Source organism: Chelonia mydas, chromosome 1, assembly GCF_015237465.2.
Source record: "Chelonia mydas isolate rCheMyd1 chromosome 1, rCheMyd1.pri.v2, whole genome shotgun sequence".
NCBI lineage: Eukaryota > Metazoa > Chordata > Testudines > Cheloniidae > Chelonia > Chelonia mydas.
In genome coordinates, this window is record NC_057849.1 from 339,149,896 (window position 1) to 339,165,830 (window position 15,935).

Here is a 15,935-nt window from a genome sequence, read left to right on the forward strand (position 1 = left end):
GCTTCCCCACCCTGCCATTGGCGCAATCTGCACTTACTGATGCTGCCACCCAGTGTGTCCTACTCCAGAGCCTCCCTTCTCTTCCTGCTACCTCCATGCCTGACCTGGGGCCATCTTTCTCCCAACCCCTCCTGCTCCCGTGGCAGCTTCCCCCCTGGATCACTCAGCATCGCTCTGCTCTTGCAGCTGCAAGTATGTCAAATCCCTCTGAAGCCTTGCAAGGCATGTCATGATGTGTACGTAACATACCCATCTCCCTGGGATTGGGGCTAAGCAGAGCCAGGACTACGACTTGCTGATGAGGGAGCGATGAACTCGGGAGAAGGCATCAGATGGGTGGGCTAGAGAGCAGCGGTTTTCCCTATCTAGCACAACGGTATGGAGGTATTCAGCAAAGAAAGCCCTGCTGACATTAGACTCAGGCACGGATGGAGGAACAGGCAGCCAAGAAGGCAACAGCCAACGGAAGAAGCTGTTGCAAATGGACACAGATGATCAAAACGGAACAGTAATTGCAGGAGTAGGAAAGGTAACAAGCTAAAGGGTAATGTCTTGGAAAGAGCCCTTCTGTCTGCCTGATGGGAACTCTCTGTCTAGGCACTTCTCTGTCCCCATCACCGTAGGTAGCTTTTGAATAGCACTGGGAGAGCTAGAGGTTAGCAAAACATCCCTAGCAGAATGTGAAAACGGTGGCTGTTTACATTTCCCTACCAATGCCCGTTCCAGTGAAAAATGATGCACAGGTGCATTCAAGCCTGGACCAGCCCCTCTGAGGTGAAGCCAGCCCTCTTTGGGAATGAAGACAGCATCTCATTGAAAACACATCGAGATCGGCTGGCTTCATGTGTGCATATGCACAGACACAAAAAGGGCCGAGTAAGCCCAGCACACCCTAGCCAGGGGCCTTAGCAGGTCTCTTACCCAAGCAGTGCATGATGGAAGCAAGGGCAGACGGAGTGAGGGGGAGTTGACTGCACACAGACAGACAAAGGCACAGCGGGATTGATTTCCTTCTCACGTCAGTTTTATACCAGTGTCACTCCACTGACTTCAGTGGCATTACTCCTAATTTACACTGATGTAACCAAGAGCAGAGTCAGGCCCAGAGCCTCCTTGTTTGCCTCGCACACCTTATCGCAGGCTGACGCCCTGGGCAGGAAGTACAACAAATCCACTTGCTTGCTGCTACCCACCTTAAAACAGCAGCATAGCCTTGCCCTGTCCAGGTGGACACTCAAATACAAAGTTCACTCCAGATAAAACCCAAAGAGTGGCCTTTTGTTGTGGTGACAGCAGGAATCCTGCACGTCCCCTTCTTCTGAGGCTCTTCATTGCAGAAATTAGGGATGGCAAAAGGCCCCTGTCATGCTTGAACATATGGGCCCAGGACAATGGATAGAGGCACTCTCAGAGCTGAGATTATTAGAACTCAGGAGCTCCTGGCTCCCAGCCCTAGACTCTGACCACTTCTCTCTTGGCCAAAGAGAGTCAGACCAGTTCTTCCCGCATCGCCCCTGAGGTTCAACAGAGCCAGGTGTGCGTCCCGCCTTGGCTCTTCCCCCATCACCCCTCAGGCCCAGCAGAGCTAGACCATCTCCCTACACCAGGGGTGGGCAAACTTTTTGGCCTGAGGGCCACATTGGGGTTGCAAAACTGTATGGAGGGCTGGGTAGGGAAGGCTGTGCCTCCCCAAACAGCCTGCCCCCCCATCCACCACCTCCCACTTCCCACCCCCTGACTGCCCCCCTCAGAACTCCCGACCCATCCAACCTCCCCTGCTACTTGTCCCCTGACTGCCCCCACCCAGGACACCCCCACCCCTATCCAACCTCCACTGCTCCCTGTCCCCTGACTGCCCCAACCCCTATCTACACCCCCGCCCCCTGACAGGCCCCCCGGGACTCCCACTTCTTTCCAACCCCCCTCATTCCCTGTCCCCTCACTGCCCCCCAGAACCTCCACCCCATCCAACCACCCTCTGACAGGCCCCCTGGGACTCCCACACCTATCCAAGTGCCCCCTGCTCCCTGCCCCCTCACTGCCCCCTGGGACTTCCCAGCCTCCTTACCATGCTGCTCAGAGCAGCATGTCTGGTAGTCGCGCCGCCCGGCCGGAGCCAGACACGCTACCGCGCTGCCCTGCAGGAGTGCGCAGCCCCGCAGCCCAGAGTACTGCCCATGCGGCAGTGTGGCTGCGGGGGAGGGGCTGGGGGCTAGCCTCCCCGGCGGGGAGCTCAAGGGCCGAGCAGGATGGTCCCGTGGGCCGGATATGGCCTGCAGGACGTAGTTTGCCCACCCCTGCCCTACACGCTGCCCCTCAGGCCCAGGAGAGCTGGGCCAGCTCTTCCCCTCTCCCAACACCCCTCAGGCTCAGGGCTAATCACTAGTTCTCCTAAGGATTTCGTGGTAGGTGGGAGGAAGGTCTCACTGCATCAAAATAGTCTGAATACCAAGGTTCTTGTGTTTTAAGCCAGGCCCATCTATCTATTCCCTCCCCATCATCTCCAAGTGCTTGCTATGGTGCCTGGAACAGGAACAAGAGGGCAGCCATGATGAGATGAAGAATATTTGGGTTGGGATAGCAAAGCTTCTGAGGATGGCAGTTGCCTGGATCACACACTGAGTTCCCTACAGGCAACAATCCTAGCCCATTCCCTGTTGGTTCCCCAGTATAGTCTCCATCGCTTCAGGGATGGGGTTTCCTCAGTTTCCTTTGGGAGACTGTTCTATAGTCCAATGTATCCCACCATTAGGATTTCTGGTTCATCCCCCTAAACTATGCTCCAGATCACAGCACTGCTTCCCCTAACGCACCCGGAAAGCACCAGGCACCACTTGCTACAGCTGTTGTGCCCTATAGGAACACAAGCCACTGGCATGTAGATTTCTAGCAGGAAGGAATGGTCATGCAGGCTGCATATAGGCCCTGCTGCTGGGGTGGAGGGGAAGGGGGAAGAAGGAGCACAGAAGAAGGTGAGAGAAAATGACAGACCGACTCCATTCCCATCCAAGATCAATGGAAAGACTTTAACTGATCTAAATGGCAGTTGGATGGGACCTTAGTTCCTTCTGATCCCAGGGCATGCTCTGTTATGGGGCTTACCATAAAGTAGTAGAGCTGGGAGGACCTGGCCATGAACTCAGGCTTACACTCGGCCACGCAGATCTCCACGAATCCGGCGTGCTGGCTGGGTTTGGCCTCTCCCATCTCACACACTATCCTGCATGGAAAGCATAAAGGAGAGGGCAAGGGGGTCGGGTCAGTTCACGCTGGCACAACAGACCTGTCTCTGCCAAGCCTGCAGCCCTGGGGACAGACCCTGTTCGCTCCCTGCTGCTTGCCAGCGCTGGACCCAAAGGAACCCCTGGGGAAAGCTGTTCGCTAATCAGGTGTGTCTCTGGACCCTTTGGCCAGATCCTCAGCAGGTGTAAGTCAGCAAAGCTCCACCGAAAGCCATAGAACTAGGATAATTTACACCCGCTGAGGATCTGGCCAGCTAGACTCTCCCCTCTCCTCTTACCAATCCATTTGCTAGCACTCACCTTTGGGATGGGCTGTGGGTTCCAATCCCACACCAGCTCTTGGTGGCCACTGCAGTGCAAACTCAGTTCTCAGTGCTTCTGTCCTGAAGATGGGACCTTAAGCCCAGCTCTCTTCTACCCATCGCTGGTGTCTGTCAACCCAGGTGGGGCACAGATCCCAGGAGTAGGGGACAATCCACGTGCCCTTACTCAACAAAACCGGGGGGTGCGGGGCGTGGGAGCTCCTGCTGGGTTCCTGAACAGTGAAGACCACAACAGACTCACTGCCACACCATAGTCTAACGCAGTGCTTTGGGAATGACTTTGTGATGGCTGGAGTAGGAGACAAGCTACGCATTACCCAACTTCCTCTTCCCGGTCTGTTTGTGCGGGGTTTGTCTGCACAAAGAACACATTCAATTACTGGCTTTTCCTGGCTTCCTGGGGGCTCTGACTCCTCCCGTGGAGCTAAGGGGGGCAGAAGAGGCTATTACTGAGTACACTGTTTCACAATCCAGTACATGTGTGACTTACTGCTCTGCCGGGATGTATCCTTCCACCAGCGGTTTGCACTCCACTCCAGCCACTTTGACATGAGATGCAATGTCCCGGAACTCCAGTCCCAGATTCTCCCCCCGGATTGTCACTTTGGTTCCTCCTTCCCGAGGGCCCGTCACCGGGATGATCTGAAGAAAAAAGGCAAGAGCAAACAGATAAACACACCAGCATATCAAAGGCCACCAAGGCAGGAGGTATATCAGCCTCTCGTAGACTATCGTCGGCTCATGTCACCCTGAATGGCTCCCTCACAAATACATCCACGTTGTTGCATCTCGCTTCTGGTCCCAAACACACGGTTTCCAAAATTCCACCCCATACGATACATCCTGTTGCCTCTCCTATGTGAGTATCACTGCACCATGCCAGCTCTGCATGTGGCCTATGAAGGGATACCTGGGAACAAGCCTATCTACTTGTGGGGGGATGGGACTTTTGTACTGAGGTTAAGCTCCAAGTTTTGTAAATGTCCATCAGCCGTAAAGCTTCATCAGTGGAACGTTCAGCACGGGAATCCTCCATGCCTTCCCTCCCTTGCCCCCGTGCAGCGCTGGAGGCAGTCTAACCTTAGGGTTTATTTTGGACATTAAAGGCCAAACCCAGGTTCCAGTGAAGCCAAAGGGGCCAGGAACCAACCACAAATGACCTGAATTCTGCCCTGTCTGCTAGTTATGGGGCCTAAATGGTTTGCCATATGAGATGATGAAGGAAAGGTGCTTCTCATGATGGTTCCAAAGGCCTTTGCTGCCCATTCAGATGATGCCCTGGGTGCCATCTGCCAGCACTGGCATGGATCACCCCACAGTGTAATGATGGGGAGTGGGAATTCCCTGTTAGATGTTCTTACCTCTTTGCTGTTAGCACTGCCAGCTGGGAAGCCAGGCTGGCAGCTAGATTCTTGCATTGCAGTTTTCCAAGCAAAGATATCCTAGATGCTGGCAGGAGCATCAGAGTGATGGACCCCATGATATCCTAGATGCTGGCAGGGCACCAGAGTGACGGACCCCATGGGAGAGGATCAAGGACAGCAAAGGGGTATGGTATTGGGGTTTGCAACCCATCTCCTACAGCTATAGGACTGCTCCTCTGACTCTCCGGTATCTGTCCCACCAAACAAGTTTCTACCAGCATGCAAAGAACAGGGACTGTATATAAGAGGGGAGATGGTGAGTTATATTCCCTAGGCCACGTATACATAGATAGCTGGCAACGGTGGGTGTGTAGCTGAGTTATAGCCCCAAAGGGTGCCAGTCAGTAACAACTCATGGCCCAGATGCTACAGCTGCTAGCTAAACATATACAGGCAGCATACGGAATAGAATGGACACTCTTCTGCTGCAAAAGCACACATCTCTACTCCGTGCAGCCCTTAGGGTTTAGAGCGTAAGTGGGTGAGACACTGGCAAACCCCGAAGCAGATCTGACTGTACTCTATCCAGCAGGGGGCAGCTGTTCTTGATCAGTTTAAGCTTCAGAAAGCTCGATTTTGCAGAAGCCCCTGTAACAGGCCCAGCCTAGAGACGGCACAGTGAGCACTGGTGTAAGGGGTAAACCTGCTGCAGCCTGCTCTTTGCAATGAAACTAAGAGTTTTTCCAGTGGTGACGAAGGGCCCCTCCGTATCATCCCCACCCAGTGTGGCAGCTCCACATCACCAAAGTGAGAATGATCATTTGTTTTGTCCATTGGTGTTTCTTTGAGAGCTGTACACTGGAGCCAGTTTGAGCTAATCCCCTAAATCCAAAAAAACCCTGCTCCACAGCTGACCGCAATTTCTACACCAGACCAAGCAAAAAGCCCACATTCCAATGCCCCTGAAGTTGGAATCTGTGATTCAAATCCCGGCTCTGTGCCTCACTCCCACCTCTGACACCTAGTGAGATGCTTAATCCCTGTGGGACAGTGCCTTGAATACAATGTTCTCGGAAACGGCTGAGGAGATTTTCCTCAGCCTTGCTAAAGATTTCACCTTTGGGTGGAGAAGTGTGGTGCTAGGAGCTACAGAAAAGCAATTAGAGAGAGAGAGAGAGAGAGAGATGGGAATTTTTCAGAAAGTGAGGAGTATATTTAAAGAGTAGAGCCAGCAGAAAACAGAATTTTCTGTCCAGCAGGAAACTCCAACATTCTGAAATTTGTTTTTGTCCTGTATTGCGACAAAAAGTCAAAATCTTGGAATGTTTCCCAAAAAGGAAACCTTCCGGAATTGTTGTTCTTGGCGATGTGTTGCACGTGTCCATTCCACTCGAGGTGCCTACGCGCCCCAAGCACAGTTGCTGGAATTTTTTTCCCTCAGCAGCACCCATTGAGGTGGCTTGAAGGTCCTCTGCTGCCGCAGGCCGCTAGCACCAGTGTAAAGTGTCCAACTGACCCCACAGCCCCTTCAGATCCCTCTTTCCAGAAAGCTCCGATGTAGAGGGGACAGGAGGGTGGGTTGTGGAGTGGACATGTGCAGCACTTCTTGAAGAACAACAGTTACGGAAGGTCAGTAACCATTTTTTCCTCTTCGCATGATTGCACTTGTGCATAATACTCTAGGTGAGGCCCAAACATTTGAATAGGCGGAAGGATCGGAGTTAATGAGCGCACAGACTGCAGCAGAGCTCAACGGTACAGCTCGACCAAATCTGGCATCATCTCTGGAATGCTGAGGGATGGCGTAATGGGAGCAGAACATGGGCACTGGTGACCAGGTTGCTGCTTTACAAATATCCTGAATCGTTCAGTACCAGGGTTAGTACTGGAGTCCAGACTGGGTGCTGCCTGATGGGACAGTGACGCCCTTCTTTCCAAGTGTCAGAGTAGCAGCCGTGTTAGTCTGTATTCACAAAAAGAAAAGGAGGACTTGTGGCACCTTAGAGGCTAACCAATTTATTTGAGCATAAGCTTTCGTGAGCTACAGCTCACCTAATATGAGCACCTGGAATATGCCCTGGAAACTGGGGGAAACCCCCACATGTTCCAAAATGGCCACTGGACCAGGGTAGGTCCCCAGTGACCTCCTGACCAACCACTCAGTGTTACTCCTATGCTTGGGTCCATGGAAGGGTGGAAATGCCTGGAGGAGTAGTGAGACCAGCTCCTCAGATGGGAGGAGTAGGACCTGATCTCCCACTTGGAAGAGGATGAGTCTCTGTCCAGTGACCACGGGAGTGCTGTTCCCACCGGTGCCAGAGATCGATGCCATGGTGGAGAGGTCCGCTCCATGGCAAGCATAGCTGGTTTCCCTTTTGACAGTACCAAAGGGTGTGGTACTGAATGTTGAAAGGACCCAGAAGGTTCACTCCTCTGCGCCGGTACTGATAACACCGACTCCTGTAATGCTGGTGATACCGGTACTGACAGCGAGAGAAGGTCCCTGGCAGCGGCAAATGCCTCTGGTGTGGTAGGCACTGAGATAGCATTGGTGCTGTGCGCTGCTGCAAATAGGGAACGCTCTTCTGGGACTGAACTTAACGGCGTGAACTTCTGCGGTATCGAGGCAGAGGAATGCTTTGGCTTAGATCACACTCCACTCTGATCCCCATGCCTGGCTATCTTCAGTGCCGGGGATCATCCCCTTTTGGGAGGCCATTTCTTATGCCTTTTTCTAGGCACTGGAAATAGCGATCGGTGCTGGGACTCCATCCGGTAGGAGGAGCACTGCTTCCCGACGTCAAGGCACTCGGTGCTAAGTCGGTGCTGGCCTGGCTCAGATCAGGGGTCGCAGTCGCACTTCCAGGGCTCATCCCTCACATCACTCCTGTGCTCATGAAAACTAGAGATGGGACGGAAACAAAAGCTCAGATCCCAGCACCCCAGAAGCTTGGGGAGGTTGGGTCTGGCTGCAAACTTTGCCACGTTGGGCCCCTCTGGGATCAAACAGTAGGATTTTCAAAAGCACTCTGCGTTGGTCTAACTCCGCTCCCAACGATGTCAGTGGGAGTTTTACCAGCTGAGTGCAGTGAAAGCCAGGTGAGGCCAACACAGAGCTTTAGAAAACCCCATTCACACTTGTGCAACTTTGGCCACTTAAAGATGTAGGCCTGGCTCGCCATGAGTAATTAAACAGGGGGGAGGCCTCATTTCTTAGAAGACCAGATTAAGGAGGCTACCAGATCAGCAAGCTGAAAATGGAACATTTGTGCTATACGGAAGCTAAAAGACAGAATGCCTGAGCGAGCTAAGAGAAGAGGGGAGACACCCCGGGAACGAATTACTAAGAGCAAGCTAACAAGGGGCAAGAGAAGTCAGGGATGTAAAGATGAAGTAAAGAGTAAAGTCGAACATGGACAGAGCACTCTCTGTACGGATTAGTTCCTGCAAAGTAATCTAGCCAATCCGAAAACACGGGGTGCAATGTATAGTGAATGTAATGTGAGGTGTAAAAGGAAGGGGGCTGCTGTGTAACTTTGGACGTGTGGTATGCCCTGTACCCAGGCCCTACACTTGAGCCTGATCAACTCAAGCGTAGTTTGATTGTATGGCAATAAAGAAACCTCAGTGACGAGTTCAGAGTCAAGCTGAGCTCTTGGGAACCGAGTGGATAAGGTCTCAGAGAAAACTGAGTGGAGAAGATCTGAGAAGCCACCCCAACAAACTCCTGAGTGGATAAGGTCTCAGAGGCTACCCCAAAAAAAAGACTTGATCCAAAACCCATTGAAATTGATAGAAAGATTCCCAATGACTTCAATGGGCTTTGGATCAGGCCCTAAAACATGCTGCCCGGGTATTCACTCAGCTCCCTGTGGGGCAGTGTTCTAGCCTGCAGACCACACACACACACACACACACACACACACACACACAGGAGAGCGTGTTATTGCTTGAGTCTAGATTAAAAGAAAAGAGAGAAGAACTGGCTGCACGTTTCCGTCCTAGGGTTAAACAAATGGAACAAGGACTGTCAGTTTCAGTCTGGGGAGCACAGGGAAGGTGAATGAAAACTGCCAAAACCCCTGGGCACCGCCATAAATACATCCAGCCAGGAGACCCCCCGTGTCACAATTTACACCTGCTGCTAATGACAGCCTAATGCTACAGCTCCCACTTGTCATTCTTAAAGAGCAATTTTATAGTCCTCTAATTTCATTGACTGGCAATATAAATGCAGGAGCCAGTAAATAACCAGGGAGCTTTTGTGTTGTTGTGTGTGTGTATTTTTAATTTTCATCCGCTCTACTCCTCGTGGATATTTTCTTGGCTCCCTTCCAGAACGAGAATGCTCTCACCAACTGCTCCAGACACACCATTAGCTGCAATATATATCCAGCCACTTGAGATTACTTCCATGCTAATGGCTAAGAAAAAGACTTTCCAAGAGCTACTTATGAGCATGCCAGACAATCAGAATATTTCATGAGCGAACAGAGCGATGATCTGGAGGAACGGTGGGGCTGTCGTGGCCTGGAGGAAATGCCATCAGAAACAGCAATACGCCTCCCTGCTGCATCTGAAGGATGGAGCATGGATGCTTTGTCACCTGTTGCACAAGCACAATAGGCCTAGGGAGGAAGCCTGGCGCAAAAAAAGGGGGTTGATTCTCGGACCTGTCAACCGCAAGATATGGGCTTGATGGCAGGACTGTGGGGTGGAGTTCTCTGGTCTGTGTTATGCAGTAAGTCAGAGTAGAGGATTGTAATAGTCCCGTCCAGCCTTAAAGTCTCTGGATCTATGAGAAGTTCTGGACCCTTGGCGGGATCTGGAAAAAATAACTTTGGAACTAGTTTTCAACTCTCCCCTCACCCTTTAAGTTTCAAGTTCTCTGCGTGAAAGTTTTCAGAAGTAGCCGATAATTCTGGGTGCCCAGCTTGAGATGCATTGGCCTGGTGCTCTGAGCTGGCTGAAGACAATAAGAGCTGTGGGTGCCAGGACCTCTGAAAAATCAGGTACCTGGAAATGCAAACACCCAGAATCACAGGGGTGCTTTGGAGAAGGCTGGGCTGTTTGTTTGGGATGGACGAGGATGTGCTGAACACAGAGAGAGGCTCCGCTCACGGAAGTTAGGACCCCAGTGGAACTATAAAGGATCAGGATTCCCACCAGGCTTTGTTCTCAGGAGACTTCCAGCCCTAGACCACACATTCAGACAGACTTTGGCTACGGAGTCTGTACCTTTGGATTCTGAACAGAACGGGCAGAGCCTTTGGAGATTTGCCTATCACCAGCTGAGATCCCTGGACCCTGAGAAAAGACACCCGCCGGCAAACCCTACCTTTTTTTATTTGCAAAATAACGCATTAGCCATGGTGCGGACTGGCTCACCCCAGTCCTTTTTCATCCCAACAGGCCAGATTGCCTACTTCGTCCTGCTTTGACCCAGGCGTAGAACCTTTGTCCTCCGGGGGCTGTCCTTCGTCCTCCCTCGACCCTGCAGAAACTGCTGCCCGCATACCATCCCCGAAGCCCAAGAAGAATGCTCATGTAAGTGTTCTTTGGAGCTTGAGACAGTGACTAGTCTGGGGGAGGGGGAGGGGGAGGGGGAGGGTCTTCTCCTTGATGGACGGGTCTCCACGGATCTCTCAATAGCTGCAGATTTAGGGGGTCAGTTACCTAGGAAGGAGAGCCAAGCCCTTCCCCAGTGGATAGTTTGGTAGACCTCTGGGAATACCCCCTGCTTGTGTTCTGTGCCACCTAGCAGATGATATGGGACTGTATATTCAAGGATCAGTTCACCTCCCACCGCCATGCAGCCACGTCTGGGGTGGAAGGGGCAGCAGCACCACACCAGGGTTCATTTTTAACCCTTGTATTGCTGCAAACAGCTGGGCAGGCACCGAGCACCAAGCATACCATGGGGTCACAGGTGCTTTTGTTTTTTCTGGTGGGTGCCCCGCCCTCCCTCTGCCTCTCCCGCCCTTTGCTCCGCCCCTTCTGCCAATGCCCCGCCCTCGTTCTGCCTCTCCCGCCCCTCGTTCTGCCCCCTCCACCGAGGCTCCCTGCCCGTCCGTCGCTCTCTGCCAGCCACCGAACAGCTGATCGGCAGGGCCCAGTGGAACAGCCGTGATGGGCGTGTGCTGAGCACCCGCTATTTTTTTCCCGTGGGGGCTTGAGCCCCGGAGCCCCCAGGGAGTCGGCGCCTGTGCACTGGATTCTCAGTGGGGCAGTTGTGTTCTTTTATCAGGTCCTGACTCCCAACGGTGCTGTTTCTCATCTGTCTCTCTCCCACTCAGACGTCTCCATCTCTCTAGTCATAACACCTCCCTATGCACTTCTGGATGAGTTACTCCAGATCTTACATCCCTAGCACCAGCAGGGAGGAGAGGAATCTCTCTATCTACCTAGGGAATTATATGGCCCCCATCATTAGTGTTGAGATCTGTCTTAACTACCTGGTGACTATGATGGCTCTCATCACCATGGTATCTGAGCACCTCCCAAGAGATAATAACCAAAACCACACGAGACAGAGATCTCGTTTTCCTCTCTCCTACCCCACTTTGTCTCCCCCTGCATTGCCCTCTCTAGTTTTCTTCTTTCTCCTCCCATCTCTCCTACTGCCCCTCTCACTTACTTTCTCCCTTCACCTCTTTCTCCTTGAATAATGCAGATGGTAGGAAACCTCACAGAAAAGCACCCCATGTTTCACTGAGGAGGCATTCCTCCTGACAGCAGCCTTGTTCTCCCTTTGCCAGTGACTGACACACCTCCGAGTTCTCTTGTTCTGGCCAGACCTGTGTACTCTGGGAGGTTTTTTTTCCCATCTCATTCCTCTGAAGTATCAGGGATGGTGGCAGCTGGAGATGGGATGGGGTGTGCCAGGGCTCTGAGGTGGCACCAAGCATACTCTCTTGTTTGGCTGGGCTGGTTCTTGCTCACATGCTCAGGGTCACCACATGTGGGGTCACGAAGGAATTTTCCCCCAGAGCAGCTTGGCAGTGAGCTTGGGGATCTTTCCCCTTCCCCTACAACATGTGGGTGTGGGTCACTTGCCAGGATTCTCTGGGTATATCTCACTTAAACATTTCTTGAGCACTGGTTTTTCCTCAGACCTTCCTATGCACTGCCTATGGCAGAGAACAGTCTAGTCTCTTGTGGGCCGTGACACTTCAGTCTCATTTTGGTTGTTGGGTTTCGTGTGCGAGTGCTGGGTGGTGGCGGTGGCCTGTGGCATACAGGAGGTCAGGCTGGATGAGCTGGGGGTCATAGAAACATAGAATCGTAGGGCTGGGAGGGACCTCGAGAAGTCTTCTAATCCAGTCCCCTGCATTCATGGCAGGACGAAGTATTATCTAGATCATCCCTGGCAGGTGTTTGTCTAACCTGCTCTTAAAAATCTCCAGCCATGGAGTTTCCATCCATCTGACCTTAAACTACACAATTCTGTAATTATCCCACTCACGTGAAGGCCTGAATGCTGGAAGGCCCGTGTTCTCCAGGGCCATGGTGCCTCTGACGGGGCTTCCCACCCATAAACAATCAGGTGGTGTAAACGGGTGTCATTCTGTTGAAGTCAATGGAGTCCTGCCGGTTTACACCAGCTGGGCCTCAGATCTTAGCATAATCTAGGCAGTGGCTCTGTCTGCTTTGTGCGGCTGGTGTCAAGAAGCATTAGTGGCAGCCCGCACTCTCACTTCACTTCACACCCACAAAGTGCTCTGGAGACTGTGGAGTTGGCAGGACGCCCGGGATCAGAGCAAGGATTCAGCAGCCAGTTCCGGGGCAGGGGGGACTGTGTCATCCCGGCTGGGCTGCTGTCATGGAAGGCACCAGGGGCTCCTCCTTGAGACATGTCGAGTCTGATCTCCCATCGCGAAAGGTAGTGGGGACTCTGCTTGAACTGACAGAGCTTAGCCCTGGCGCAGTTCCAACGCTGAGCCAGAGACAAAGCAGAGAAATCAACCAGCACAAGAGAGATGGGCTCTTCAAGCTGGTGACCTGACACTAACGAGCCCAGGAGCGTGTGGAGAACAACTTACGTCGGTGATCCGGGGATTGGTGCATTTGCCCTTGGTCCCGGACAGTTCCAGCCACTGGTTCTCCTGGACGGGGCAGTGGTGCTTCAACGTGCACTGGTTCTGTCCCTCACACCAGCCGCACTCGAAGTCTGGGTCGGCCTTCAGGCACAGGCCGCAGCTGTCCCGCATGGCCCCACACTTGTACAGGTGCACTGTAGGGACAGCAAAGGAGAGATCCTGAGGGGTGTACACACCACGAAGGGAGGGGGAGTCTGGACGGAGGGCTGAGAGCCATATCTAGGAGCAGTGGATGGGAAATGAACATAGGGAAACATAAGCTAAATAGAAGTTATTCTGTATGCTAAATCCAATACCATATTAGATGGGGGGGAGAGTCTCCCAAGGGGAACAAAGAATGGAAGCTCAGTTGCTAGTCCTTGGTTGGGCAAAGAGCAAGAATCTCAAAAAATTTAGGTGCATCAGAGCCAGGAGGAAGAATGTTCTAGTGGTCAAGGCAGTGGCTGGGGAATCAGGAGACATAGGCTCAGTTCCCACCTCTGCCACCGATGCCCTGTGGACCTTTGGCAAGTCACTTAGTCTGTCTCAGCCTTAATTCTCCATCTGTAAAATGGGGATAATAATCCAGCTTCTATCCCACTTTTTATCTGTCTTGTCTATTTGGATTGTGCCCCTTTGGGGACAGGGGCTGTCTCCATGTGTATGCACAGGCAATGGGGATCTTCGTTGGGGACTCTAGGTGCTATCATAGTACAAATAAATAAATAATGATAATTAATAACAACAGATGCAGAATTTCTGGGCATTGGTTTGAATCCAGAATTGAAAATGAGCATTCCCCCTCCTTCCTCCACCTCAGGAAATGTGGGAGTTGAGGGACTAACTTTGGTTCCTCTCTAATACAAATGCCAAGGATTAAAACTCATCTTTGATTTTTGGTATAATAATATGATATTATGAGGATGTGAAAGCATTTTCCATATTGCAACTAACTAGCCTTGATAACTAAAGCTACACAGAGAACTGATTTTTTGGTTCACTGGCAATTCAGAGGCTGGGGGGGGGAATTAAAAATGGTTTCGTGTCAAACCCAAAAGGCATCTCCAACACGATCTGCAAGAATCCCTCACTAACCCCAGACCACGGTCCATTTTCAGCAGAGACTGCCCATGGAATGGAGTAGTAGGGTGGTTTGGTGACGGGCCTCAGATCTCAGCATAATCTAGGCACTGGCTCTGTCTGTGCCCATCTGGGACTTGGCTGGGCCAATCAAACCCCATGGTCATTGGTGACTTCAGCCAAAATCTGGACTCCCATCTCCAGAGAGGAAAGGCCAGTGTTTAACAACCACATTGCATTACTGAGTGCACTGGCCTAATGGAGTTTGTCGTGGGCCCCCTGGGGTGGGATGGGCTCCCGTTCTCGGAGTCACAGTCAGTCTGTCTGTCTGTTAGACTTCACCCAATGAGCCTATGGGCTATGCTAAATGTGTTGAGTCGCGTCTCATGGAAACCAGATAATCCAGTGACGCTGAGCAGAGAGCATCCTCACAGGGTGGTATGATTTGTACAGCACCTAGCGCATGCTGAGCATGGCTTACACAGGACCTTGTCACTCGGAGCTCGTAGTCTCCATATGGGACAGTCTGTGGCAAGCCCTTCTGCTCTCTGCAGACGGCAGCACGGTCCCAGGCTCACAGCAAGCTGTGGCAGGGGAAGTACTTTTAGAACAGCTGATGAGAAGGGCTGGGTTTTTCCCACTGAAAATTACACTGTTAACTCAGCCATTCGTGTGCCAGTGACAGAAAACCCCTTTGATGCCCCCCACACAGTCAATAGCCATTTATGCCCATTACACTCCATGCCACTGACTTTCAAAACACAGCAAGTCAAGAGAAGGGACAGGGTGGCTTAGGGGATCAGTAATAGGCTTCGGGGCCTTTTGCCTCTAGTCTGAGGATTCAAACCCAGTCTAGGTCGGTGGTGACCAACAATGGTGACTATCTGACAGCTGCTCTGGGGCCACTACACTAGAGGTCTCAGTTCAAGGGATAGTAAACAGCTGTGGACATCACAGATGGCCTTCCCTCCTAGCAGCGTCATCAGAGAGGCCCTGGATGGAGTGGACAACGGACTCCCTTCTCATCCCTAGAGAGGAAGGACTGAGGTACAGAGAAGGGAGCAGGCTGAGGGAAGCTTGCCCTGCCCCTGTCCTTCTCCTAGGGATGTACAGAGGTCGTCACTCACCAGGGACTCTCAATGATTACTGGAGCACCCAGATCCTTTGCTATTTCCTCCCTTGTGCATTGAACCTGACTCTCGCAGAGCAAGCCACGCAGCCCTGAGGCTCCATGGGAAGAGGCTGCTCCGTCTGCTTGGAGCCTCCTGAGAGCAGTGCTGATGTGCTCGGCCACCAAGCTGCCAGCGGAGAGGAGGGCCATGGCACATTGTCTGAACAAGCCGATGAGCAATTTAGAAGAAGTTGTCACCTGTCACTAACTGACTATCAGCCACTGCATCCCTGACAATGTGCGGGCAGGAAAACAGCTGCACAGGGGATCCAGCGGAGGGACAGAGATCATGGAGGTGGGTGCAGGGAGAAGAAGAGGGAACAGGGGTGCATCCTGTGGGGGAGAGGGTGTGTTGCCCTCCTGTCGCTCTCCAATCCCCACTCCCACAGAGCAGCATGGCAGGTTCTGGAGAGAACCACGTCCAAAACCCCCCAGCCAGAGGGAGGGCCTCAGGATGACGTAGGGAAAGTAAAGTGGGAAGATGCAGTGCTGAGGAGGAGGGAAGAAGTAGGACAGAGGAGAAGTGAGTGAGGGGAGAAGCAGGGGGACAGGAAAGGGGATGGGAGGGGGAAAGGAAAACCTCTAAGGGAAGCGATGGAAGGCGAGAGAGGATCTGAGAAGAGAGGGAGCCCAGGGCCACTGGGTAACTGAGGGCCAGGGGCAGGAGGGAAGGAGAG

The 15,935-nt window shown here is 52.4% G+C and overlaps 1 protein-coding gene across 1 annotated transcript in view; it reads right to left on the reverse strand.

The window, feature by feature from the left end:
• The window catches only part of PLXNA4 (plexin A4), a 582,073-nt gene that overhangs the window by 107,483 nt on the left and 458,655 nt on the right, over positions 1-15,935 (reverse strand). The window contains exons 11-13 of the mRNA XM_037889370.2: positions 12,972-13,162; positions 4,056-4,207; positions 3,103-3,220 (exon numbers count right to left, since the gene is read on the reverse strand). Of these exons, the coding sequence (XP_037745298.1) occupies positions 3,103-3,220; positions 4,056-4,207; positions 12,972-13,162 (461 nt within the window). The remainder of the gene's footprint in view (positions 1-3,102; positions 3,221-4,055; positions 4,208-12,971; positions 13,163-15,935) is intronic.